This window comes from Salvia hispanica, chromosome 5 (assembly GCF_029641045.1).
Source record: "Salvia hispanica isolate PSC_SH4W2 chromosome 5, Shi_PSC_v1, whole genome shotgun sequence".
In the NCBI taxonomy this organism is placed as follows: domain Eukaryota; kingdom Viridiplantae; phylum Streptophyta; class Magnoliopsida; order Lamiales; family Lamiaceae; genus Salvia; species Salvia hispanica.
The window spans coordinates 2,949,653-2,977,524 of record NC_142696.1 but is presented as its reverse complement, the minus strand read 5'-3'; the positions used below and the strand labels follow the sequence as shown (position 1 = coordinate 2,977,524).

The following is a 27,872-nucleotide window of genomic DNA, read 5'->3' as shown; positions in this document are numbered from 1 at the left end:
GAGGAGAAGGAAATAAATGAAAGAACTACTAATGACTCGATAAGTTGGCTGTCTATGTCAAACAACCACCTTCCTACTTCTGAAGATCCACCAGAGTCAGCTAATACTGTCGCCGAGCACGTCTCAACCGCAAATCAACATGATGAAATAGGTGCTATTCCAACGATCTCCCATCCGATATCCGAGGTAAACAATTCTGTTGAGAATTCTATTACTACTGACGATGTTGTTACAGAGATCATTGATGGAGATACCGGACAGTATGTTCTTCCTTTTAGAAGCACTCGCGGGATTCCTCCTAAAAGATACACTCCCGAACGGACAAGTAAACGATCAAGATATCCAGTGGGTAGTGTGGCGAAGGCGAACCTGACAAAATTGGCCAGAGCATTTGAGGCTGCTCTATATGGAGAAGAGGAGATCCCACGGACAGTGAAAGAAGCCCTTAAAATCAAACATTGGAGGGAAGCAATGATGGTGGAGTTGAAAGCTTTGGAGAGAAATAAGACTTGGAAAAAATGTCGACTGCCAAAAGGGAAAAGACCAGTAGGATGCAGATGGGTATTTACTATCAAGCAGAGATCGGATGGAACAATTGAGAGATACAAAGCTCGCCTCGTGGCCAAAGGATATACTCAGACATATGGAGTAGATTATTCAGAGACGTTCTCACCTGTGGCAAAGATGAATACTGTCCGAGTATTATTGTCCATCGCAGCAAACAGAGAATGGCCATTATACCAGTTTGATGTCACTAATGCTTTTTTGCATGGTGAATTGAAGAAAGAAGTATACATGGAGGCACCTCCAGGATTTGAAGATGACTTTGAAAATGGAGAGGTCTGTCTGTTGAAGAAGACTCTATATGGATTAAAACAATCTCCGAGGGCGTGGTTTGGAAGATTCACAGAAGTTATGAAGAAATATGACTATCAACAGAGCAATGCCGACCATACGCTATTCCTGAAGAAGAAAGGAGATAAGATTACGTGTCTGATAATTTATGTTGATAACATGATTATCACAGGAGACGATGCTGAAGAAATAGAGGAGCTAAAGAAGAACTTAGCCACCGAGTTCGAGATGAAAGATTTGGGAGCATTGAAGTACTTCCTTGGAGTTGAAGTTCTAAGGTCAAGAGAAGGGATTTTCATCAATCAGAGGAAATATACCTTAGACCTTCTAGCAGAATCCGGCTTGATGGATTGCAAGCCAGCAGACACTCCAATTGCAGTAAATCATGGTCTCCAAATAAATGAGGGAACACAACTAGCTGATCGAGAGAGGTATCAAAAATTAGTGGGAAAATTGATTTACTTATCACACACGAGGCCAGGTATTGCATACGCAGTTAGTGTGGTTAGTCAATTTATGCACAAGCCACAAGTCAACTACTTTGAAGCAGCATTGAGAATTGTCCGATATCTCAAAGGAACCTTTGATCATGGAATTATGTTCAAGAAGAATGGACATTTGGAGATTCATGGTTATACAGATGCCGACTGGGCTGGAAACCCAATGGATAGAAAATTCACTTCTGGGTACTTTACATTTGTCGGTGGAAATCTAGTCACTTGGAAGAGCAAGAAACAGAAGGTCGTAGCGTTATCAAGTGCCGAGGCCAAATTCAGAGGGATCAGAAATGGTTTAACCGAAATATTATGGCTCAGATTATTGATGGAAGAAATTGGCTTTTTATCACAAAAGCCATGTCAAATGTTTTGTGATAATAAAGCCGCGATTAGCATTGCAGAAAATCCAGTTCAACATGATCGAACAAAACATGTTGAAGTTGACAGACACTTCATCAAAGAGAACATCGAGGCAGGAAGTATTGAGTTCCCATATGTTCGGTCTGAAGATCAACTTGCAGATATCCTGACTAAAGCAGTGGGAGCAAGGAATTTCTCTGATGTGCTTGGCAAGTTAAGTATCGGAAATCCCGTTACTTAACTTGAGGGGGAGTGTTGGAAAGAGAATTATTAGTATTGAGAAGAAAGATATTAGTACCAAAGCTTAGTATTTATGATGTATAGTCTCAAAAATGTAATTGTTCCAAGATGTATTAATGATTGTGAGTCCCTAACACCTCCTATAAATACCAAGGTGTTGGGTACTCCAAATATCTCAATACAAACAATACAATTCAGTTCAATAATATCGTACCGAAACCACCATACCGTATACTTTACTGTAAATACGGTATGCGAAAAAGTCATACCTTTACCTTACCAAAGTTTTCAGTATACCTTATTTTCGGTATGACGAATTTCCATACCGATACCATACCTCATTTTTGGTATGTCGTACCAAAGTTCAGTATACCTTACTTTTGCGGTATACCTTACTTTCAATATCAATTAAAATAGAAAATAAGATTTTTTAGAATATTATTTATATTTTATAAATTTAAAAATGAATTAAATATAATTTATTCATAATTATATTTATATTTCACAATAAATTTTATAATTTAAAAATATATTTTATATATAATTGCGTTTATATTTTAGTGGTATATACCTTAGTTTACGGTATATACCTTAATTTACGGTATATACTGAATTTCGGTATGCAGTGGTATACCGCAGTATTTGAAAATTCATACCGTTACCTTACCGGAATACCGAAAGTCACGGTATACCGAAAATTCAGTAATTTTTGGTATTTTTTTGATATGATATGGCCAGTATTTCAGTATTTTACCCCAGCAATGCACAATAATAATTGATCCATATCCATGATTTAATAGAGTTTTTTTTATTCTTATGAGTTGACTACGAAGGATTTATAAAAAATACACTTACTAGTATTTCATTTATCGCGAAAAATACTACTGGGAATACTTCTTTCCCCTTTTCCTATAAATCGTTAAACTATTAAAATCCACCACCGCGAGCGGTAGCGCCGACCACCACCCACTCTATCCCTCCTCCGCCCTCACCGGTATCTCACTTCTCATCGTCGGAATTGTGAGAAACCTACGAAGGATTGAACGGTGAGATTTCTATGTATTTAGTTTTCAACATGGCGTCATTCTGTATTCTCTATCTCTTTATTTTTGCATTTTAATTTTGATTTAGGGGATTCAGCTGTTGGACACGCTGTTTGTGATTTTTGTTGGCTGTTCTATCTCAAGATTAATCGATGGCTTATAGTCTATGAAGCTTGCGTTTTTTGGTTGTTTAGTTCTTCAATTTGAATTGCAAATTCTGAGGTAGGGTTTCGGGGATTAGCTTTGGGTTCGTGATTTAGGCTTAATCATTAGTTTCATTATCTGATTTTTCCTCAAGCATAAAGAATGATTGCCCTTTTATCTTGTCAAATCAAGTGAAATCAGAGGCAACTAAGTATGTCAATTGCTTCTTTTTTTACCTGCTCTGGTTGGGCACGATTGACAGCGTGCCTTCCTAGGGCTTTCCTATAAAAATGTGAAAGTGTTTTGCTTGATTTGTATGAAGCTCCGTATTAGTGCTATGATGGTTGGTTTTTGAATTGAATACTCATATTTTCGATTTTTTTTAGATTTTGAAATCGGAGATAGAAGATGTCAAAGTACGGCTTGCAACTTAGAGTTAAGCCACAGCAGAAACAGCCTGCGAGGCCCCCGCCTCCAAAGGTGCTCGGCTTTGATGATGACGACGACGATGATAATGTTGAGAGGGACATTTTGCGTCAAGCCTACAAGAAAAAAACTCACAAAGATGTCAGTCTTCTTCTATTGTAAAATTTTGGTTTGGTTACTTACTGATATAAAGATTCTGTTTTTGTGAATTGTGTTTTTCCATTTGGCAGACTTATATGACTGTACTTTTTTGTTTCCATTTTGAATTCTCTCAAAAGGTTGAAGAGCAGCATAAGAAGGTTCTGGAAGAAGACCCTTTGGCGTTTGACTATGACGGCGTATATGATCAAATGAAGGAAAAGCAAGTTCGCCCCAAAGTGGAAGATCGACAAGATAGAAAGGTATTGTTGGAGTATTGCTTTACTTGTTAATAAATGCATGGTAGATTCATATTGAACTGTCTCTGGGAACGCGTTTTGGTGATTTCTGATCCTTGCACAAATAAAATTTTAGTGTCTAGTAGTTTTATTATTGGCCATAGACCATAGTACAAAAAAAGTAAAAAAAGAAATCGTAAGTTAATCCTTGGCTACAAATGGATTTACCTCTACATTGATCTACTCCTATATGCTATGCAAAGTCTTTTGATTATGCAGGTGATAGATTTTGGCTTGCAAATGATCAACTAATATTGTATCTTCATTTGCAGCCAAGATATATTCAAGGACTGATAGACAAGGCAAAACAACGAGAGAGAGAACATGAGATAATTTATGAGAGAAAACTTGCCAAAGAGAGAAGCCAAGATGAACATCTCTATGCAGATAAAGATAAGTTCGTTACTAGCGCTTACAAGAAGAAGCTAGCAGAGCAAGCCAAGTGGATAGAGGAAGAGCGGCTTCGTGAGTTGCGTGAGCAGAAGGACGATGTAAGTTGAACTCACTTCTTCTCTACTGATTATGGTGTTTTTTTATAATTTGTGTTATCCTGTTTACTTGTACTCGACAAATCTACCTTATACTATATGGATAAGTATGCTTCTTGTCAGTGCTCGGCTTTGTTTTTGGCTCACGATATTATGAATTTACAGCTATAACTTCAAAACTGGAGTTTACTGTTTGTAGCATATTATACATTGTAATTTTTGTTTCTGTGTTTTTATAGGTTACCACGAAGGCTGACCTCAGTGATTTTTATTTCAACCTATCCAAAAACGTAGCATTTGGTTCTGAAGATGCCGACAAGGGGAAATCTAAGAAGCATCCCGATGAAAAGGCAGTTCAGCCAACACGTCAGGTCTCTCCTGCGACAGCTGGTACTAGTTTGGATTCTTCAAGGATGGCGAAGACTCATCAGGATGAGATTACCGCGCATCATTCTCCCAAGGACAAGCCTCATTCTTCCATTCGAGATCAGGTTGCAGATGAACCATCAGCTCGTAACCTACCAAGACCCGACAGTCAGAAAAGAAGTGAGGATGTGGCATCTGCTGCAGGAGACCAGCCGGCACCCGACAATAATAAAGGAAGCGAGGAAGCAGCACCTGTGGCAAAAGACCATCACAAGAGAAGCGAGGATGCACTGGCTGCAGCAAAGGAGCGATTTTTGGCTAGAAAGAAAGCGAAAACACAAACAACTTTGTGATAACATATGCACCAGCCTTTTCAGCTTGTATCACTGTGTGATAACATATGCATCAGCATTTATTTCTCTATGTTGAAGTCAGCAGATGGATGTAGAAACTGCTGTTGTGTAACGGTAGCGAGTGGAACGAACACTCAGGTACGCACACACATGGCTGGAGTCTGGTTGGCATTTTTGTCTGCCAATCTCATATGTAAACGAAAAATTCTTCACATGTTCCATTGCTGTGTGCCCATGTGGTTTGTTGCCCACTTTTGTTCCATGCTGCTCAATGTGGAAGTTTGGTAGGGCAGACCTATCGTTGTCGTGATGAATATCATGAATTATTGCTTGTTATGTAACCTCATTTCTCCCACTTTAGGTTCTGCTATCTTACAGTCTTGCTGTGTGCTTTTTGTAAGGAGGTATGGATTTATTTGAACTTGTTATTCGTTTCGAAGAGCAAGTTGTGTTTTGAATAAACAACCTTTAAACTTTACTAAAGCACATCTTCCAATGGCCTAGACCTAGACATTGGTTTTGTATTTATATATATAGTTTTTAAGTGCAAAAGGCAATCCCACAACAAAGTCATAAGAAATAATGCAATATAGAGTGGCAAAACTACCATTCCTTACAAAAGTAAATGAGGTGGGAAAGGGTGATATTAACTCTTAGCAGCTTCATGAGAACAAAAGATCTATTTCAGATGAAGTGTAAAAGTAGATTCTTGAAGCAAAGATTGCACCTTTTTCACTTTTTTCTTAATCTTTTGCAGATTCTTGAAAATTAATTGCTGCCATTTTGGAAGTGAGCAGTAAACAGCATTAGATGCAGTGGATGGAAGTTGAGTCCTAACGGCTACTGTGCTACCTCCAATTATTGAATGCTAAATTGCTAAATCACATTAACTTGAAGCCTAGGCCCCACTTTTGCATTCTGTCATCACACTTTTCCCCTTCTTTGCCACTCCATTGATGGCTCCATTCACATGCTCACTGACAGTTGTTGGAGTCAACACAAACATGGTTTAAATAAGAACACCCACAACAGTCCCACAGATTCCTTCCACCTTCAACACAATGTCTTCTTGCATTGTGTTCATCTTCTTCTCTCTCCTTCTCTCAGCCTCTTCTGCAGCCCCCATTCCCATCTCCCTCTTCACCACTCTCCCACACTCTGCTCAGCCTCTGCAGAGGCTGACTCAGCTAGCTTCGGCCGCGGTGGCCCGAGCTAGCCACCTCAAGAATGGCAAGAACTCACCCCCCTCCACCACCCCTCTCTTCCCCTTCAACGGTGCTTACACCGTCTCCCTCAGCTTCGGCACCCCTCCTCAGTCGATACCGATGATCATCGACACCGGTAGCAGCTTCTCCTGGTTCCCCTGCACCAAGAGATACGTCTGCAGAAACTGCTCATCATCACCTATCTCTTCCTTCCTCCCTAAGCAGTCATCCTCAGCTAGGTTTCTAGGATGTATGAATCCCAAATGTGGCTGGCTTCACAAGCCGTTCGACCCGAACTCCAGCTGCCGGGACTGCCAGCTGTCGTCGAAGGCGAACTGCACGCAGATATGCCCGCCGTACATCCTCCTCTACGGTTTAGGCTCCACCGGTGGCGTAGCCATGGTGGAGACCCTCACCATGCCCCACGGGGAAATCAAGGATTTTCTCGTGGGCTGCTCTCTGTTCTCGTCCGGCCAGCCCGCGGGCGTGGTCGGGTTCGGGAGGGGCGTTTCGTCCCTCCCGAGCCAGCTTGGCCTCAAGAAGTTCTCGTACTGCCACGTCTCTCACAAGTTCGATAACAGCCCTAAGAGCAGCTTCCTCATGATGGATTCGGATTCGGATTCAGGCGCGAAGACGGCCGAGCTCAGCTACACGCCGCTGCTGAAGAATCCGGCGCGGGACGACGAGGGTAGCGCGGTCGCGGACTACTACTACGTCGGGTTGAGGAGGATCGTCGTCGGAGGGAGGAAGGTCGAGGTTTCGTACCGGGACCTCGTCCTGGACTCGGGTGGTAACGGTGGGACGATAGTTGATTCGGGGTCGACGTTCGTGTACATGAACAAGGCCGTGTTTGAGGCCGTGTACGGCGCGTTCTCCAAGCAGGTGAAGGGGTACAAGAGGGCGGCCGAGGTGGAGGGCGCGACGGGGCTGAGGCCGTGCTTCGACATCACGGGGCACAAGGATTTGAAGATGCCTGAAATGGAGCTGCATTTCAAGGGTGGGGCAGAGATGGTGTTGCCACTTGAGAATTACTTCTTTGTGGTGGATGATGGCGAGAGGTCTGTCATGTGCCTGACCGTGGTTACCGACGATACATTGCTCGGGCCGGATCTCGTGGGCGGGCCCTCGGTGATCCTAGGAAACTTTTTGATGCAGAACTTTCATGTTGAGTATGACCTGAGGAATGAGAGGTTTGGGTTCAAACAGCACTCATGTTCATGAGATACTAGGAAGATTTATATCAGACATTGTGGTTTTATAAATTATACCATATGTAGGAATAATTTGTGTAACAAATTTATATCACATTAATTGTTTTATATCCAATGAAAGCATAATTCAACCTATACACATTGTGATTGTACACAACAAAAATGGATCCTTAGTTTCTTGATCCCAAAAAACTATTGTACTAATGTTTAAAACCAGAGATCAGACATACAAAAACTGTCTACTGATCTATGTTCTGGTATTGTTAGTAAGATCAAGAATCTGTCCGAGACCACCAGCCTCGACTTCGTTCCTGACCACGTCCTCCATTAGGAAGAAACGGCTGACTTGTTCGCTGTGCTTGGCCGCTGTGGCCAAGACCACCACTTGGCACAATGGGTCGACTCATGTGCGACTGTTTCTGGCCGCCTTGGCCACGGCCAGCATTAGCCACAAACGGCTGATTCGCGTACTGTCGTTGGTTTCCCACACCACTATTACCAGAGGGGCTTCGCGCCCTCCAATCAGCGTTAGCAGGACACACGTACGGCTGTCTCTGGCCGCCTTGACCACGGCCAGCATTAGCCACAAACGGCTGATACGCATACTGTCGTTGGTTTCCCACACCACTATTACCAGAGGGACTTCGCGCCCTCCAATCAGCGTTAGCAGGACACACGTACGGCTGTCTCTGGCCGCCTTGACCACGGCCAGCATTAGCCACAAACGGCTGATACGCATACTGTCGTTGGTTTCCCACACCACTATTACCAGAGGGATTTTGCACCCTCCAATCAGCGTTGGCAGAATCACCACGACACTGCCAGAAATTGCTGTCACCTTGTCTATAGCTCGATGTGGAACGATCATGAACATCCCTCCTAAAAGATCCAGCCGGTTGCTGACAGCCCACGTTACCATGGTCATGATATGAATTCTCTCGAGGCACAGATGTTCTTCCTCGCCCAAAACAGAAGCCACGGCCTGCAGATGGTGATGCCACGTCTGATTTTTGATAGTGAGGCCTGTTTGAAATTTTAGGTCAGTTTAGCAATGCAAGAATGAATAACAGAAATGGATACCACACGAACTAAACTCACGTTTGATTGCGCCACAATCCATGCCCGCGGTGCTCATGCCAAAGCACAGTTTCTTCCAGGTCTTCTTTAAACACAGTCTGCATAGAAACAGTTGATTGAGATTCTTGATCACTACATCCAAAAAGCATCTCTCAGAAAAGAATTAGTTTGCTTACCCTTTCGGCTACGTTGACGCCTTCAAGAAGTCGAGGAACGAATTTGGAACACCGAGGGATCTCATAGAAAATGCATCTGAATCAAAGCAGAGATAATTAGTGAAAATAAAGGAAAGAAACTAAACTATATATCTAATTGCAAGTAGAGTTGTTTGCAGGCTTACATAACAGATTTCTCATCATCGTCCCTATCAGTCTGATCACTCGTTACATGTAACGTACCTTTGATTCCTTCACTGAAATTGATTCCATCATCAGAATCAACACAAAGATACAGCAACATGTTCAAGTCAAGGATCTTACATATGGCTGTCAATCGCGATGGCTCCCTTGATCTTCTCTAACCTCATTCTCTCTCTGCGCGACGACAATTCCTGCCTCATCTCACTCGAATGTCTCAAAAACAGGCAATGATGAGTCTCCTCATTCCTGATCTTCTCTTGATCCTACATTTTATCAAACAATTGTCAAATCATACTGAACATTTTAGAACCAAAAGTAATAAGACTTCTGCAACATTTCACCTTCAGTTCATTTTCAACTTTCTTCGTCTCCACAAGAAGACGCTCTTCGTCAATAAACGGAAGAATACATATTCCCTACTCAAGATCAAAACACTACACATTAGCGAGAAGTATAACGACTTTTAATCTGCAAAAATCTGTTACGTACCTGCCACAAAAATCTCTTTCCATCGACATCCATCTTGAATTCTGTAGGATATAAGTCGATTATCTTGGATTCTCCGTCAACCATAAGACCCTTGTAAGCCTCAGGCAAAGCATGAGAGCTGCAGCATAGCTCTCGTTAGCCTAATACCATCGTATAGTAAGCAAGACGCTGTTGAGTGACGCTACCTGCTCGGAGGAAGTACTCCCATTAGCTGATCAAACGGCTTAAAGGGGAAGCCTTTCTGAAACTTCGCCTTCAAACGAGACAGCCCTCTGAAATCTGACGCAAATGGGCCATAATGATATGGATAAAACCTAAAAACGCAACCGCAACTCAGACACAAATTTAAACAAGGAATCAGCCATATTAAAGAAGATATACACCAACCATGTAAAAGATGGCACTTCAGAGAAATAATACAAGAGCACCCAACAAAGACCTTTTCCGTACTCAGCAACCTAAAAACGGAACATAATAGCGAAAGTTAAAACGGTATCAAGATGAACCACAATATATTTCTTGATTAATCGTATATAACACAAGCATACCACAGATTTTCTTGCTGATTCCATTTCTATTTGGTTGTCAGCGCAGAATTTTTCACTGTAGTATCGCTGCCTCCAACCCGGGTTTCCAAGTTTCAGCTACATGAGACGTTCAAAGATGATTACATTATAGAGATAAAATTAGGGAATATATTTGCAAATAATACCTTATCTGCACATAAGCCATCTTTAAAAATATCGGATTCTCGTTTGATCACATCCTTGACCTTCTGCTTCAACTGCTTCGTATTTTCCATAACCTGATATAAGAAATGGAGTGTAGTAATGCACAGAACCGGAAGTTTGAGCGAAGAACAGTAATTTTTGCATACCGTATCAGCATCTTCAGCCGGAGGAGAAATTTTCAATTTCTGCATAAACAACGAAAACTGAGGATGTATTGATTCACAAAACTACATAGAAGTTTTACTAAGAAGATACAAAACATACATCAATACGAGAAATGTCGTTCATGCCCAATACGTCTGATGAGGTTCCTTCCTCAAGACAGTTCTGTTCTTCTTGCTGAAACAAAATGAGATACGACGTTTAAGTGCCAATACCATAAAAGCACTACAAAAACAAGACCACGATCTAAAACTCACAGCATCTCTGTGCTCAACAAGAATTCGCCTCAGTTTTTTTTCTCTAATATCAGCTCGTTTACTGAAGATTTTCTCCTCGTATGCTCCAACAGCGAGGATGAATCTTTCTACACGACTAAGCTTTATATAGCCCCCGTTGTTATCAGCTATCTGTTTCAAGTTCCAGTATGAACAAAAACACCAAATAAAACACCTAAGTTGAATAAAATCAGTTACCTTTTCAATATTTACTAAATAGCCACCAAAATTTTGGAATTCTTTCTTGTACACATCCATCATGAGGTCGATACAGCCCTACAAACAAGACGAGAAGATTTTGATTCATAGACTCACAAAATTTCAGTGATGATTCAGATATGAGATAACTAGAGAACCTCATGCAAAGAAAGGCTTGGAATATGGGGAAGAAAATCATTCCCAGCAAAGAAGCAAATGAAGATGAAATCATCAATGGCTCTTTCTTGATCAAATTCAAATTTGTCGAAGCCGGGAATTTCCATATCCAGAGATAGATATTCTCTCAAAACAGACACATTCAAAAACTGCAAACACACAGAATTATATTATCAATAGAGAAATGGAAATATCATCCTTTCTCATCAAGTTCTTGCTTCATCATACCTGATACGGTTTTCGTTTACTGGGTTGCCACCTAGATTCCTGACTAGAGGCCGGTTCATGACTCATAGGTTGCTATTCAAAGACGAACAACATCAAAGTCGTAAAGGTACAGCAACAACAAAAATGATATATAAAGGCAGACATTAACAATTCGAATACCTCCTTCACAGAATCAGCCGATGCACGGCCAAAACTCCCATTTCTAAGCTCTCCAATTAGAGGCAAAACCTCCTGTTAACAACAGATTACAACTGATTACGAAAAGCAAAGAATATACAAGGAAGAATGCAGGAGATTGACACAAACCTCTCTCAGAATCGAGAAATGTGCTTCATGCGTGGCTAACGCAAGCATGATTAAGTCTGCATCCTACATCAAAATACAGTCTTTCATTACTTTGGTACTCTATATGGATCATGCAATCGAGAACTGAATCAAGCTAGCCAACGAAAATGTAGTCCATGAGCTTATCAGCATTCTTTCATTTGAGTATTTACATTCTCACATTTCAATTCTATTTTTCAGAATACCAACACAGCATAAATCCATGTTTAGGCAACATTCCTTAATTACCAGACCATAGAGGCAATGCCTCGTGTTCGGATCATATTCAGGCGAAGCGCGTTGTGCTCTGATGAAGCTCATTATTTTATGCTCCCCCTCCCCCGGAGCCTTATCATCAGACAAGATAACCTTCAACGAAACACAAAGTCAAAATCCAAACATTGCAAAACACGAACAAAGGATCATTCGAAACAAACAACCTTGATATCCCCCCAAGCTGGATCCTCTTTCAACCGTCGTTTCACAAAGCTTCTCAGATTCTCAGACAGCAAATACATGAATTCCGTACCGGGAGTGATCACATTCGAATCCGAAATCTCAGATTCTTGTTTTGGAAGAACAGCTCTCCCTTCAGCCTCAAACTGCTTCCTCAACTTATCCTCCACTTCCTCCTGCAGCAACAGTCGAAAATAAACGACTAAGGGACCGTTCGGTTGCCATGTCTATTCTTATCTCTTGTTCGGTCACCTCTAATTTTGGATTATCTCATATTTTATCTCATTATTATCTTATCTAACGAACCGACTGCCACCTAACTGAAACACAGAATCTTGGAGCAGAGGAAGGAATCTTACAGCGTGTTGGGAATCTTTAGCAGAACGGAATCTTCTAGAACGTTGCTGATTCATCTTAGCCCTCGGAGCAACACCATCTATGAATGAAAATGCATACAGAATTATAAAGCAAGGAATTAAATAATAAATGATCTTGATTCATTTAAGCTTCAAAGTTCATACCTATAGCCATGAAGAGCAGTTTACGAGGTTTCACGATGTCGAAGAGACTGTCCACGTAATCATGGATTCGCCCGAAAACCTCATCGACGGTGGTTGGAGGAGAAGGCTGAGAAACAAATCACAAAGTAAAAGCATTAAAAAAAAGTGAAAAAGAAATGATGAAGATGAAGTTGGAATAGAGCAGAGACGTGGTCATCGGGGTGGAAGCAGGGATGGATTAATCCATTCATGTCGAGGTATAAGTTATCGAACTCCGGCGGGTTGGCGGCGGCGTCGGATACGATTTTGGGGTATTTGTTGACGAGCCAGCGATAGAAGGAGGGAAGGCCCATTTTAGATCAAGAAATGCAGCTTCTGAAAGTGGAAGAGCGATCAAGTTTAATCTTTAGATTTTGGGATTTGATTGATTTTGCTAACAGTCTTTATTCGAAACTTTATTGGAAGGAATGCTTCAAGTTTTCGAGTGCACTTACTGTGGCGGGCACATAACTGCGACGGTTGGACTTCTTTTTAATTTTTATATTTTTATTTTTATTGATTTTGAGATTTATTTTTATTTTGTTTGGAAAATGCTGTATTCGACTATTCGTCGTGTATTTAGCATGTTGTAGCGCCCGATTCGCTGTGAAATAGTATTTGGTATTATTGGTAATTTAAGGTAAATGACATTGTTTTTTATAAATATTGAATTTATTGTCAATTACGTCATTACGTGTAGTCGATTTTTCGATTGGTATCTCAGTTATAACGTTATAAAAATGATTCGTTATTCGATTGGTATGTCTGATATAGTTATAAAACTGATTGGTAATTGAATAATTACACTGTAAATTAAAATCTTGACCATTAAACTTCTCATATTTAATGTTAATATATGATAAATAACATTTAAAAAAAATTGTCAATATTTAGATATATTTTATTGATATACTTCCCGTCCCATTATATATGAAAATATTTGAGAATGAACACGAGATTTTTTGTAGTGTTGTTTTGTGAATTAAAGAAGAGAGAGTAAAGTAAGAGATGAAAAAATAGAGATAGAACATAAAGGTGTGGTCGAGTGACATGAGACTCGTCCATCCTTAATGAAATGGTTAGGGGATCGTTTCATGCCTTTGGATATGGAGCATCTTTGAATCCTTGTATCAGCCGTCTCATCCATTGAGGTGCAGAAAACGTTTCATTTTTAATAAGACAATCTAAAAATAAAAGCATTTTATTTTTAATTGGAGGGAATATATTATTTATCACCTATTAACTTCAATAATTAAAATCTAATTCCTTATGTTAAAATATTTTTTAAAATTGATATATAAACTAGAATATGTTAAAATTTCGTAATATTTCAAATCGTGATTTTTTTTGGGTTGGGATCCCCAGCGGTGCAAAATGCCATAGTAAAAAATGTTGTGCATATCTCCACTTTGAATAATTTACATACTTGCATTATTATTTTTTTATTCAAATAATAGATGGTGTGGACTATATGTGCATAGCATCCCCTGAGGTGGCATTTTGCATGACCGGAGATTCCAACCCTTCTCTTTTTAATTGCAGTGACATGTTTCGTGTTTTGCAGTACATATAGACATTATGCATATAAAGCTGTGTATATTTAAATTCCTGCTCCATCTTCGAGGATCTTTTGCAATGATTCTACTTCTTGGGATTTCAAACGTTCTTATCTTCATATTCCCAAAATAAATTATGCTAGTACCTCTAAATACACCTTTATTATGGTTGTGAATTTGGCCATAAACTTCTAAACTTTCCCACAATAAATTGTAAATGCTCATTTATTATTGTTGTGAATTTAGCTATAAATTTCTAAATTTTTGTCAATTTTAGTTTTCATACCAACAGTAAATTAACGAACCAGTACTAATTTGGTATTTTGCACACAAACTATTGATTTGATGATTCATAGCTTGATGACTTACCTATGTAATATTATCGGAAGATAATAAAAATGGCATTACATAATTAGACAGAAAAACAACGTCATATTATACTATTTATTGAATTATCATTTACTATTAAGCAATGTCAGCACAAAAAATTTGAATGATTATAAAATTAAAAACAAATTTAATAGTAATAATTTGCTAATTAAAATCAACATACCGATACATCTGACTAATCAATGCGCACACGCTCCATATTTTACTAGCCCAATATAAGTTTTCAATTCGGCCCAATTCATATAAATTAAATAAATTTAGCCTTGAATAGCCCACGGCCTACTTCTTGGGTTTCAGCGGCCCAATAATGAAACAAATCCAAAAATACTACACCATAAATTTCTAAATAATTTATGAATAAATAATCATATTTTCACATAATATTACTTAATTAAGAACCGTCCATTGGATAGGACACAATCACAAAAGCTTTAAATTTAAAATTCAAAATTTGATCTTTGGAATCATAACATATAATATTATCGGCCAAATTTGATAATTAATAGGGTTTACGACAATGTTCTACAACAGCACATGCATGACAAATTTTGGAGTATATTTTTTCTTTGTTTCTATATATATGTAAATATATACAGTACGGAATCTTGGAATTTGATAATTGCAATAAATTATGATGGGTTGAATTTATTTAATTATTAAATTTAGATACGATGAGATTTCTGTTGTCCTTTCTAGATCAAGTCTGATAATACCTTCCAAAAATAGTTTGTATTTTCACTATTTTATGAGTATATGCATATGTTTAAAGTGAGCAAAATGTGATTCAGATTGGAATATGGATTTCAAAGAGAGGTGGCGAATTCTCAGAAATAATACCAACTCCACTAGTAATTGTTATTCTATTTTTATAAATAGTTTGTTTAATTATATACAATAATTTCAAAATAGTTCGTTTTATATATAAATCATGGAGTGTCGGGATAAAATGTGATCTCATGTGGCTGCCCATGCTTCTATAAATAATAGATTAATTTTTTTTAATTGGTGTAAGGATATTTGTTAATTATTAAATAATAGTATAGTGTAAAGTTCTACTCCACTTGTTTAGTCATTTTTTACACTATCAATTAAGTATGTAGGAATCAAATGTTGGTAAAATTTGTGAATCGAAACAATAACCCATTTATGGAATTCGAAATATTGTGATTTTTCTTAGTGAAAGTTTATGAGTAAATTTTATTTATTCGGCAATAATTATTCAATTATCATTCGTCACTTTTCATTTTATTACACAATCAACCACAATTCGTTACATGTGTTAATACTATATTTTTATAAAAAGAAAGGCTCAATTCATTCAAAATATGTTAATTAGTAAAAGAGCACAAAAATTAGAACAAATACCAAGCTCCTCAAAAGCAAAGAACTACCACAGATAGTGAAAAATATAATGTGTTAATACAATAATACTCCACTTAATAGTTTACCAACAATTTATCCCATTATTTATTTATAAAAAGTAGTAATTTAAATAGTTCCCGTCGAAATTCGAAGGGCCATAATTATGCCTAGATGGTCACAACTTACGATAAATTCAAATTTATATAATCTTCGATATTAGGAATCACATAAACTAATTAGATACTAATTAATAACTATTTAAATATAACAAGTTGTAAAATAAAATTAGTGTAATTAAGAACCACACACCAAAACTCGACATGATTTTAATGTATAACATGCCATTTATTGCCCCCCAACAATAACAATTAAAATCTTAAGATGATAGCTGATAATTAAGCTGTAAAATAATAACAGAACAACACCTGACCATCTTAATACAACATATACCACATTGCTGAGTTTTGTCTTTTTAAACGGTAAATTAATAGATTTGAAAAGCAAGATACTAACAAATAATGATACCAATCATATTTAAATACAACAAGTTATATACTAGTAATAAAAATGAAGTAATTATTTAAATACAACAAGTTGTAAAATGAAATTAATTACGAATCATACATCAGAACTCCACCTGGTCTCAATATAACATACCACTGTGCTTTTTTTCCCTCTTCGCTATAAACTCAAATACTAATAAGGATTTAAAAATAGCAAGTTGTAAAATTACAGGGAATACATACATCAGAAGATTCCTATATAGCTATATACTTATAGCATGTCATTTTCGTGACTTAATTAATTGTTTCCTATATAATACTCATAATTATGAAAACTAGAAATATTTAAATATAACAAGTTGTATGATAAATATTAGAAATGAGCCACTCACCCCTTAAAAGGCCTCATAAGGGGGAGGGTTATCCACACTTATATAGAGAAGTTAGGATCATCACCAAGCCGATGTGGGACAATGATTTGAAGAATTTAACACGCCCCCTCACGTGTGGGCCGGAATGACACATCAGACTTCCATCACGTGGGTAGGCAAGAGAAGAGATAAAGAGATAAACCATCATCGACTTGGGCCCGCTCTGATACCATATTAGAAATGGGCCACTCACCCCTTAAAAGGCCTCATAAGAGGGAGGGTTATTCACGCTTATATAGAAAAGCTAGGATCATCACCAAGCCGATGTGGGACAATGATTTGAAGAATTTAACAATAAAACAACGCACCTTTAAAAAAATCTGATTGTATATACATAGAAATTGACATATTTTATAAAACATTTAGTATCAAATCAGATTGTGTATAGTCTGAACAAGAAATACGAGTATATTTATTTCAAAGTACATGCAAATGTATACATTTATATACAATGTGATCGATTGTAATATTAATATATAATCGCACGGTTTTTAATTTTACATCGAGATTTGCTTTGAATTATAATATATACTTATCATATTCAAGCTAAGTTAATTGTACTTTTATTATATATATATGTTACATATGTAATAAGTACGCCTGGTGTATATTTTATGTTTTTATTATTGTATAATAGTATGAATTCAGCTTGGAAATCGGAATAGTGCTTTCAACGACGGAGGACTCTAGTATAAAACTAATTAATAATAAATGGACGGCTAAATAATGCACCAACATTCATTGAGAAAAACAATTTCATTTAGTTTACAAAACACTCAAATAAATAAGATAGCAAATAAATGTAAATAACATAGAAAAATTAAATGTATATACAATAGGAAATATCCAAACACCAAAGAAACACCACACATTCTGGCATTATCTAGCAATTGCACTATGCTATTTTAGTATAGTTTTGTACTAACATTAATCATACATGCATGCGAATTCCATCTTATTATTATCATTAATTTAAAATAAAAAAAATTATTTATGTACTACTCAATTTATTTTTTTCTAAGACATGTATATGATGACTAATTGACTATATATATATATATATATAGGGATGTACTAATATGCTAACTAATTTTAAAGTGCTAACGTACATCCAACCACGTGCTGCCACGTGGCACGAAAAATGCAATATTGTATATAGAAAAATGCAATATGCATTTGTAAAAGTTATAATTGAATTTCGACAGATTGCATTTTTGTTATATGCAGATTGCATTTTTTGTTGTTGAGTTTTGCATTTTCGATATTGACTGTTTAATTTGCATTTTTTATCTATACGGATTGCATTTATATATGTGAAAATGCAAAACCTAACAATATAAAATGCAATTATGTGAAAATGCAAAACTTAACAATAAAAAATGCAATTTTTCTATAACTAAAATGCAATCTGCGGAAATGCATGAACAACTTCACAAATGTGTATTGCATTTTTATATATACAATATTGCATTTTTCGTGCCACGTGGCAGCACGTGGTTGGATGTACGTTAGCACTCTAATTAAGGATGCGCCCTAGTGCTCCCCTATATATATATATATATATATATATATATATATATATATATATATATATATATTCCACACCGTCCAATATAAAGATATATATTTCAGATTAGCTGGAAAATACAGCACCATAATAGTAGACAATAGTTTGGTAAGAGCTCACTAGAAACATCCTCATTTTGTATGGAATATATGGGTCTTGACAGCTACCAACATAATGCAACCAAACATAGAAATTAATTCAAATAATTTCTCAAATTTAATTACTTAGTACTTTACTACATATGTCATGGTCACCAATTCCTCCTCTTGTCCACAATTATTAAACTACTAATAATATTGGAATACTTGATAGACGACATGTGTAATAATTCCCACCTGCTACCACTATTTAATGTAGTTAATTTTATGAAGATCCAAAATTATTACGTGTATGAAGTCACTAAATGTGTGCGACACATTACCAGACAACTCTCAAATGAAATTAATTACAAGTCTCGCAAAATAATTCATGCTCTGTTAAAACATCATTTTCACTAAAAAAATCCATATTAATCTTGACATTTGCATACTATTAAACCATTTTCAAATTCATAATAGGAGTATTTCAATATCGATCATAAGGGTATATACTTTTAAACCATTTTTAAATCCAAAGTTTGATACTATCATTTAGTGTGTTTTATTCAAAAAATTATGAGATGGGCACACTTCAAAAAATTAAATTGGCGAGTTGGAAAACCATATTTAAAGCTTATGTAAAAACATAATATTGCGTTTGTTCAATACTTAGAAAGTGACATAAGATAAAGGACGACCATATTTTACTTTAGGGTCAATCAGAAATATCATAATCGTCCTTCAATCCCAACATGCACTTTTTAAGAAAAACCATCAAAGTAATACTACATTTTACTATTAAAATATTTTTATATTTGAAATTACAATTTCACTTTTCACTAAAATATAGCACTTCATCTTCACCTCACGCCGCAAACAATTTGTATTATGAATCCGCCACTAAGAAAATCTCACGCTGCAAACAATTTGTATTATGGATCCGCCACTACTTCACCTCACGCCGCAAACAATTTGTATTATGGATCCGCCACTAAGAAAATCTCACACCGCAAACAATTTGTATTATGGATCCGCCACTACTTCACCTCACGCCGCAAACAATTTGTATTATGGATCCGCCACTAGTATTCTAGTAGTGAACTTTGCCTAAAAGTAAATTATTTTATTAGCACGATGGAATGAAAAAAAAAAATTACTTTGGTTACACAAGATAGAACCATCATCCATTTCACACCCATAACTATATCTCATTATCTATAACAAGCATTAAATTTAAAAAACAAAAACAAAAAAAAACATGGTAGTCAATCTCACCATTTATTAGTCAACAGTGAAGAAACCAAGCATATAAAAATTTGTGCAGCTGTAAAAAAAAACACAATCCGAGCTGGACGGTGCCTAGATACACCCACACACACCCACACGGGTATCTGTGTGCTCACCCTCAGCCCGCCAGCCCGCCTCCCATTCTATAAAATCCATCTCCCTCTCCAAATCAACAAACACACACCATTTTCATCCTAACTTCAAAAAAAAGCGTAAACCCGACTTTACCTGAAAATGGAGGTGGAAAATCAAAATCAAAATCAAAATCAAGAAAAAGCGTCAATTATGCAGAGAGTCAAAGGCTGGTTCAAGGCCCGCTTCGAGAAGATCTCGAGCGCGGTCGCCGGCGTCGGAAAAGAAGGCAAGAGACTAGCCAAGGAAGATCCGAGACGAGTCGTCCACGCATTCAAAGTCGGGTTAGCCATAGCCGCGATCTCTCTCCTCTACTACTTCGACTTCTTCTTCGACGGATTCGGCGTCAACGCAATGTGGGCCGTCATGACCGTCGTCGTCGTCTTCGAGTTTTCCGTTGGTAAGTTGGCTGGGTCATTTCATCTTAAAACCAATTGGTGATAACAGTTGGTCAGACTTACTTAATTAAGTTGAATACTCCCTCCGTCCAATATAATTTTACACACTTTGACCCGGCTCGGGTTTTAAGAAATGTAATGGAAAGTGAGTTGAAATAGTTGGTGGGACGTGGGTCCTACTTTTAAAGTATTAGTTTTATAATAAAATGCGAGTAGAAATGAGTTAGTGGAATACGAGGTCTACTACCAAAAATGGTAAAAGTGAAATGGGTAAAATTATGTGGGACGGAGGGAGTATTTACCTTTGTTCGGTTTTTAATGTTTGTGTTAAATAATTTTGCAGGAGCGACGTTGGGGAAAGGAGTGAACCGAGCGCTCGCGACGTTGCTGGGCGGAGCGCTAGGTGTTGGGACACACGATTTGGCCAGCTTGGCACCGGAGAAAGTCGAGGTCATTTTGATCGGGGTGTCTGTTTGCATCATAGGTAATTAATGTACATAAATTTTGTGTACATATATAATGCCCTTAAATTTTTTAATCAAAATAATCCGATTTTGTTTAAACTGATTTATTACTAATTATATTATTTTTCTATTAGAATTTTCGAAAATAGTAGAGTATATATTAAAAGTGTTAAAATTGAAAATTTTATAGTAGTAATAAATTCGCATGTAATTTTTTCAGTTTTTTTCGAGATAATTATGCAATATTCAATTATAAAAATAAAATTTTGTAAATCAACTATATTTATTTTGATTTTTTTTGAATTTATTATAGAAGAGTAGATATGTAATAATAATAAATAAGTGTGTAAATTGTAAAAATTAATGTGTTGTTAATTTGCAGCTGCCACGGCGACGTTTTGCCGATTCTATCCGAAGATTAGGGCAAGATACGATTATGGGTTTCTAGTGTTCATCCTGACGTTCAGTCTGATATCGGTGTCTGGGTATCGAGACGATGTCGTATTTGACATGGCGTACCGGCGGCTGACCACCATCTTGATCGGCGGCTGCGTCGCCATTTTAATCTGCATTTTCGTCCGCCCTGTTTGGGCCGGCAAAGATCTTCATCGACACACCGCTGCCAATATTGAGAAACTAGCATGCTACTTAGAAGGTAATAGATTCTTCTAATGAAATTTAATGTTTACTTGTTAGAGATTGAGTTGATCTAAGAGTGTTTGATGTGATTATTTTTTCTATTTATGTTAGCTTTTGGACGTGTATATTTCCAAGAATCATACGACAAAAATCTAGCACCACTCAAAGATTTCAAAAGTGTACTCATATCCAAAAGCACGGAGGACTCATTGGTGAGTAGTTGAATTGCAAAATAGATCTCGAAATTTGAATTGGCCCACCCAGTGGCCCTGCAAGCCCACGTGACAAAATCGTCTATGTCACTGTTACTAAGACGATATTGTCTGATGGACACTAGCATCATTGGAAGGGGTCATGCTAGTGCTCAAAAGACAACATCGTCTAAATCAGTACTAATATAAAGACGATATTGTTCAACGCGGCGAAAACATCAAAGTCATACCTTTACATTTGACTCGACTCAACTTGATTTTGACTAAATTAATTGCTCGTGCAGGTCAATTTCGCGCGGTGGGAGCCGAGGCACGGCAAGTTCCGGTACCGTCACCCGTGGAACCAGTACCTCAAGATCGGGTCGGGCACCAGGGAATGCGCGTACAAGATCGACGCGCTCAATTGCTACCTCGTCTCGGATGTGCAGACGCCATTGGAGCTTCGAACGAAGATCCAAGACTTCTGCACAAAGATCAGCTCTGAATGCGCCTTAGCCCTAACGGACGTCGCTATCGGGCTTCGGTCGATGACTTGCCCCGTGGCCAGCGAGAAACACATCGCGGAGGCGAAGGCCGCGGGCAAGACCCTAAAGGCCCTGCTGAAAACAGGGTTATGGCACGACACCGAGTTCCTCGACATAGTCCCGGTGGTAACGGTGGCGTCCCTGCTAATTGAGATCGTTGCGTGCACAACGAAGATTGCAGACTCTGTGGAGGTACTCGCGACGAAGGCGAAGTTCAAGAAACCCGACCCGGAGATGAACCGGCAGGCTAGTCGGGAGAAGGTGAAGAGGAGTCCTAGTATTGAAGCATCACATAGTGTCAACATGGTGTATGAGTGATTAATACATATGTGGTGGAAAATAAACAAGAATCATCAATCGCTTTGCATTTAGTACATGTGAAAGAAATGTATGTGAGGAGATTGGTTGATGTTTAGAGAGTAATTGTGAAAATTTTGGATCTCCTTTTTTTTCCCATTTTGGTGGGATTTTTAGTGCAACAATCCTTGTTGTGATGAAATTGTGTATTTTATTTGTGTCAGAACCGTTGACTCCATATTAGTTTATTATTGTTAGCTTTGAGCCGAGCATATCCACTCGAATTTATTTTTGGATCAATACTAATAAGTTGTAAACTAATTGGCGTTGGATTACACTTTAATTTATAGCTTCTAAACAATTGGCAATGAGGTGGAACATGTAGACAAACGGAATTAAAGTGTCACTACCGATATTTACTTATACGAGATACGAGCATAACACTAAATCAAGACATAAAATGATGCCCAATTCCTATAAGAATAACCGAATCAAGAGAAAATAGAATGAAAGATCGAATAAACTCTAGTTTTTCAAAAATTATTGGAAATCATACAGTATTAACTGCTCCTTCTAGAACTAATAAATCCTCGAAAGGAAACACTACAAAAACATGTGGAGTACAGCGTCTAACATAAATTCCGTTGTCGTCCAGCGGTTAGGATATCTGGCTTTCACCCAGGAGACCCGGGTTCGATTCCCGGCAACGGAACCTTTTTAATTTTTGGCCTTTTTTGCAACTTCGCGCTCGAAGATGGAACCCGGGCGTGTTGATAGACGAAGGGACGATCGGTTTTCAAACGAAAGCCACACTCTCTCTCTGTGTCTGCCATCTCGTATCCCTCTTACTTAAACTACTTTAGTGTCGGAACCGAGAGGCTTCTAGTATAAGAAGGAACTATTGGGAGATGGTGAATTTTGAGCCTCACTCTTAGCATTGGCCTTGATGTAGCTGGAGAAGTTGTGTACTTGCATTCAATGGCACACTATAGCTTCGTCCACTCCTTCAACCTCCTTCTCGATAACGAGTTCCACTCTAAGGTCGTTGATTTTCGGGTTGGTGAAGCTCGCCCTTGATACTAGAGGTCCCTCGCCGGCTCGCCACCAAGCTACCGAAACACTCGGTTTGATTGTAGTTAATATTTTGAACTTTCAACGGATTTGAGTTTATAAACTTTAATTTGACGCTTGTGAACAAATATTCGTTGGAAGGTTACATGTATAGACGATGATTTGGATAACACATTCGTGTTGCATATACTCTAAACGATTGTTTTTTTTTACATAAAATCTTTTTCTAGATTAAACTCGATATTTTTAATCAAGCTACATAAAAATTATTATTGATCTTTAAAAAGAAAGAAAAAGAATCCAATTAAAAAGTGTTGTTTTTATTTTATTTGGTAGGTTTGAGATTCGTACTCTCGTCTCTGGACCTTACAAAGGCGAGGAATACCACTGAGCTATTGTGCCGTGGTGATCTAAAAGTATTGGTGTAATCATAACATTTAATAAATCATTCTAAAATTGCAAATCAATCTAACCGTTATTTTTAAGAATTTATCCACTACTAAACTAAATGTTGGCTTTAAACAATCTTCTTATGAATGATGAATTGGGAAAATAATCTACACCAGTCTCATAAAATTAATAAAATTCAAATATCTTTTTAGGTTTTAATAAAACATAGTATATAAATATATTGAGTAAAACAACTAAAAATATTTATCTTATAAAAGGAAGTCCGTAATCTCAACGATTTTCAACTGTATTTCGAAACAATGAGCATTCCCGCCTTCAAACCACCGCCTCTCCGCCAACCGCCGCCGATTGCCGATTCTCCAGATCGCCGCCACCTCCACCGCAGCTCCTTTCAAAGCTCCCAGACCATCAATCCCAACAATTCTTTCGAATCCGATACTGCCTCATGGACTTCTTCCATAGCTCACCACTGCAAAAACGGCCGTTTATCGAAAGCAATACTGCAATTCAACCGTATGCGCGTATCCGAAATCGAGCCAAATCACATCACCTTCATCACTCTCTTCTCCGGCTGCGCACATCACCCATCGCAGGGCTCCTCGCTCGGTCCCTCAATTCATGGCTACGCGCGAAAAATCGGGCTGGATGTCGCTAATGTGAAGGTCGGTACGTCTCTGATCGACATGTATTCGAAAATTGGGGAAATTGAATCGGCGAGATTGGTCTTTGATCATATGGATATGAGGAATAAGGTGTCTTGGAACACTATGATTAATGGCTACATGAGGAATGGCCAATTTGGGGATGCGGTCAAGCTGTTCGACGAAATGCCGGAACGAGACGCTGTGTCTTGGACTGTGCTGATTGATGGTTTCGTGAAGAAGGGGAAGTTCGAGGAGGCGTTGGGGTGGTTTCAAGAGATGCAATTGGCCGGTGCCGATCCTGATTTCGTGACGATTGTTTCGGTGCTCTCTGCTGTTGCTAACATAGGAACACTGGGATTGGGGCTTTGGCTGCATCGATTTGTTTCAAAGCGTGAATTTAGGGATAATATTAGGGTTCACAATTCGTTGATCGATATGTACTGTAGATGTGGCTGTGTTGAATTCGCGCGTCAAGTGTTCGATACAATGCCCGAACGGAGCCTAGTTTCGTGGAATTCGATAATAGTTGGCTTAGCTTGCAATGCATATGCAGAGGAAGCTCTGCGTTACTTCCACCTGATGCAGGAATCCGGTTTTGAACCGGACGGTGTGAGCTTCACCGGAGCTCTCACCGCCTGCAGCCACGCGGGCCTAGTCGAGGAGGGGCTGAAACTCTTTGCAGAAATGACACGAGCTCACAAAATTAAGCCAAGAATCGAGCACTACGGATGCGTTGTGGATCTCTACAGCCGTGCAGGGAGGCTGAGAGATGCGATGCGGGTGGTGGAGGGGATGCCGATGAAGCCTAACGAGGTTGTGTTTGGTTCTCTGCTGGCAGCCTGCAGAGCTTCCGGTGACATTGACCTTGCTGAGACCGTGATGGATTACATACGCGAAACGGATCCAGACGGCCACTTTAACTACGTGCTGCTGTCGAACATCTACGCAGCAACAGGGAGCTGGGGCGGGGCAGGGAAGGTGAGGAGGAAGATGAAGGATCGCGGACTGCAGAAGCAGCCCGGGATCAGTTTGATCGAGATCGATTGCACCATTCACGAGTTCGTAGCCGGAGATAGGTCTCATTTTGATGCAGAGAATATACATAAAATGCTGCAGCTTTTGTCAAATGAGATAAGGTATAATTGCGAATTCTTGCCAATTTGATTTCTTGATTGAAATAGAGATTGATTTATATATATAAAAGTAGATTGGTTTACAAAGTTGAAGTAGTAGTGATTTGGATATTACATAATCTGCCTGCATTGATTGGATATTATATTACATAGATGATGACTTTAGATAACCAAAAAAACAGAGCATTTTTCTATTTTCCGTTGTTCATTTTGAAATCATGGAGTTTGTGGCTTCTTCGGCTCACGCCCGTTGTGGTGCAACGGGTCGGGGCCGGCCGGGACCCCCCTGAGCTGCCAATCTTCCGGCAACTCGTTCTTGCCAGAGGGGCCGTGGTCAAGGATCAGCTTCTTCAAGGCCATCTTCTTCTTCATCTCCATGAACAACTGATCAAAATTTGCAGCAAATCAAGAAAACCATATATTACATACATGTGTGTTTTTGTGTGTGCATTAGTGTGTAGGATATATACATATATACATATATACATACCTGTTTGTGCATAATCTCCATGGAGCTGGCTCCCCTGCTGCTGCATTCTGCAAAACATGAAGATAAAACCATGTTAAAAAGCAGTTTTTGAATTACAATTTCATGAGAGATAGAGGGAGAGAGAGGAGACCAGCAAAGGGTTGGAGGAGGAGGGCTAAGAGGAGCAAGATGGAGATGGTTTTTGACATGGCTGAGATGAGAGGGTTTTGCAGTGAGATTAATTTGGGGAGAGGATGAGGAGAGAGATGGGTGGAGAGGGGAGATTTATAGAGGGAAATTTGGGCGGAAAAATGATTGCTGAAGCAGCCATTTTTTGAATATATGAAGAGGGATTTTGTGTGATGTGATACTGTATTAATTCTCAAATAAAAGGCTTTGGTGGATAGTACTAAATGCGTAGCTGTTGTGATTCGAGGGACGGCGCCGTTTCAGGTGACACTGACACTTACAACGTCACTACCTTCCCTCAACATTCTATTGTACTCCATATTCCCATATTATTTTCTAGTGCTATTAATATTGGAAGATCTCTAATGCCGTGTAATCTTATAATTTCATAACAAGTTAATACGATCAATTAATTGAACACTTCCAGCACATATTCTTTGCTAGAGCATCTCCAAAGGGAGAAGGCATATAGAAACTTAAAAAAGTGAAATATACGGATACCCTTCTAAAAAGTAGTAACACATTCCAAAGGAAAAAGGTAATAGTAAGGTAAATTATTTTTTAAAAATAAAATAATAGTACAAAATATATTAAAAAATATAAAGTGTAATACCTTGTCAAATACCTTCCCCTTGGAGAAGGTTTTTTTTTATGAAAAGAAGACAAATATGGTAGTTATAAGATTTTACCTCTCCATTGATGGGGAGGTAAAGATACCTCTTCAAAATGGGAAAAAATATAATACCTTCTCAAATAATTTCCCCTTGGAGAATAATTTTTTCATAAAGAAAAGGTAAATATGGTATTCATATTAGTTTACCTCTCCCCTTAGAAATGCTCTTAGATTGTTCCATAACGTGGGATTTAATACTAGTTCAACTACATTTTTTCTCTTTATTACCATTTTCATAATTGGAACATATTGTCTCTAAAATCTCTAATTTTATTGTACGAGAAAGTAGAATATGATTGTTTAGTTTTTGCATTTAAATAATTTTGGCAGGAAGAATGACTGAAAAGAAATTCATGATCGTGATTACTATTTATTGAGTTGAAAAGAATCTAAATAATAAATTAGAATTATAATTTACTCTATTTAATGGCTTCGAAAAAATAAGTTAGACAGTGAATTTACGAGTTTTAATACAAAGTTACTAAAGTAGGAGAAGGAAAAAAAAATATAAAATGGTTGAATTATTATTAGTCTAAAATGAAATAGGGCTATTTACTTAGAATGATTTAAAATAAATTAATAGATGAAAATAAATTTTGGTCGACGATAAAAATAAAAAACATGATGACGAATCCTAATATAGCTGTACATTTGTTTTATTTACATTGAAAAGTTCTCTAACTAAATTAAAATATAAACAAAATCTATATAAAATCTTGATTTACATAAAAAAAGTACTAATAAAAGGTGCATGAAGTTGACATAAGGCCTTGTTTCCGTTAAAGAGAGAATATTCCCAATTT

At 37.9% G+C, this 27,872-nt stretch overlaps 6 protein-coding genes and 1 non-coding gene across 7 annotated transcripts; 5 read left to right on the top strand and 2 right to left on the bottom strand.

The window, feature by feature from the left end:
* The first annotated feature begins 2,825 nt into the window (after nt 1-2,825).
* LOC125187218 (uncharacterized) lies at nt 2,826-5,692 on the top strand. Its single transcript, XM_048083764.2, has 5 exons — nt 2,826-2,998; nt 3,526-3,706; nt 3,844-3,966; nt 4,275-4,493; nt 4,730-5,692. The coding sequence occupies exons 2-5, from the start codon at nt 3,548-3,550 to the stop codon at nt 5,207-5,209; spliced, it is 981 nt and encodes a 326-aa protein (XP_047939721.1). The 5' UTR covers nt 2,826-2,998; nt 3,526-3,547; the 3' UTR covers nt 5,210-5,692.
* LOC125187217 (putative aspartyl protease At4g16563) lies at nt 5,215-7,760 on the top strand. The gene is made up of 2 exons (XM_089058425.1): nt 5,215-5,347; nt 5,967-7,760. The coding sequence occupies exon 2, from the start codon at nt 6,271-6,273 to the stop codon at nt 7,633-7,635; it is 1,365 nt and encodes a 454-aa protein (XP_088914551.1). The 5' UTR covers nt 5,215-5,347; nt 5,967-6,270; the 3' UTR covers nt 7,636-7,760.
* Nucleotides 7,698-13,069, bottom strand: LOC125187216 (5'-3' exoribonuclease 3-like). The gene is made up of 24 exons (XM_048083762.2): nt 12,811-13,069; nt 12,623-12,728; nt 12,461-12,537; nt 12,086-12,277; nt 11,895-12,014; nt 11,628-11,690; nt 11,481-11,552; nt 11,322-11,393; nt 11,075-11,242; nt 10,917-10,994; nt 10,701-10,850; nt 10,546-10,620; nt 10,428-10,466; nt 10,263-10,355; nt 10,099-10,194; nt 9,938-10,008; nt 9,736-9,864; nt 9,551-9,668; nt 9,403-9,477; nt 9,182-9,324; nt 9,043-9,114; nt 8,879-8,954; nt 8,724-8,800; nt 7,698-8,648 (listed from the first exon to the last, which is right to left on the bottom strand). Exons 1-24 carry the CDS (start codon nt 12,952-12,954, stop codon nt 7,898-7,900), a joined length of 3,057 nt encoding a protein of 1,018 aa, XP_047939719.1. The 5' UTR covers nt 12,955-13,069; the 3' UTR covers nt 7,698-7,897.
* A 6,916-nt stretch (nt 13,070-19,985) lies between these two features.
* On the top strand, nt 19,986-22,681 carry LOC125186152 (aluminum-activated malate transporter 2-like). The gene is made up of 5 exons (XM_048082487.2): nt 19,986-20,345; nt 20,687-20,827; nt 21,190-21,462; nt 21,558-21,658; nt 21,943-22,681. Exons 1-5 carry the CDS (start codon nt 20,048-20,050, stop codon nt 22,498-22,500), a joined length of 1,371 nt encoding a protein of 456 aa, XP_047938444.1. The 5' UTR covers nt 19,986-20,047; the 3' UTR covers nt 22,501-22,681.
* A 438-nt stretch (nt 22,682-23,119) lies between these two features.
* Nucleotides 23,120-23,191, top strand: TRNAE-UUC (transfer RNA glutamic acid (anticodon UUC)). Its single transcript has one exon. It is a non-coding gene; the product is annotated as a tRNA-Glu (tRNA).
* A 1,051-nt stretch (nt 23,192-24,242) lies between these two features.
* On the top strand, nt 24,243-25,841 carry PDE247 (Tetratricopeptide repeat (TPR)-like superfamily protein). The gene has a single exon (XM_048082486.2). The coding sequence runs from the start codon at nt 24,261-24,263 to the stop codon at nt 25,767-25,769; it is 1,509 nt and encodes a 502-aa protein (XP_047938443.1). The 5' UTR covers nt 24,243-24,260; the 3' UTR covers nt 25,770-25,841.
* A 113-nt stretch (nt 25,842-25,954) lies between these two features.
* CLV3 (CLAVATA3) lies at nt 25,955-26,490 on the bottom strand. Its single transcript, XM_048082488.2, has 3 exons — nt 26,359-26,490; nt 26,229-26,275; nt 25,955-26,122 (listed from the first exon to the last, which is right to left on the bottom strand). Exons 1-3 carry the CDS (start codon nt 26,414-26,416, stop codon nt 25,955-25,957), a joined length of 273 nt encoding a protein of 90 aa, XP_047938445.1. The 5' UTR covers nt 26,417-26,490.
* Nucleotides 26,491-27,872: the final 1,382 nt, after the last annotated feature.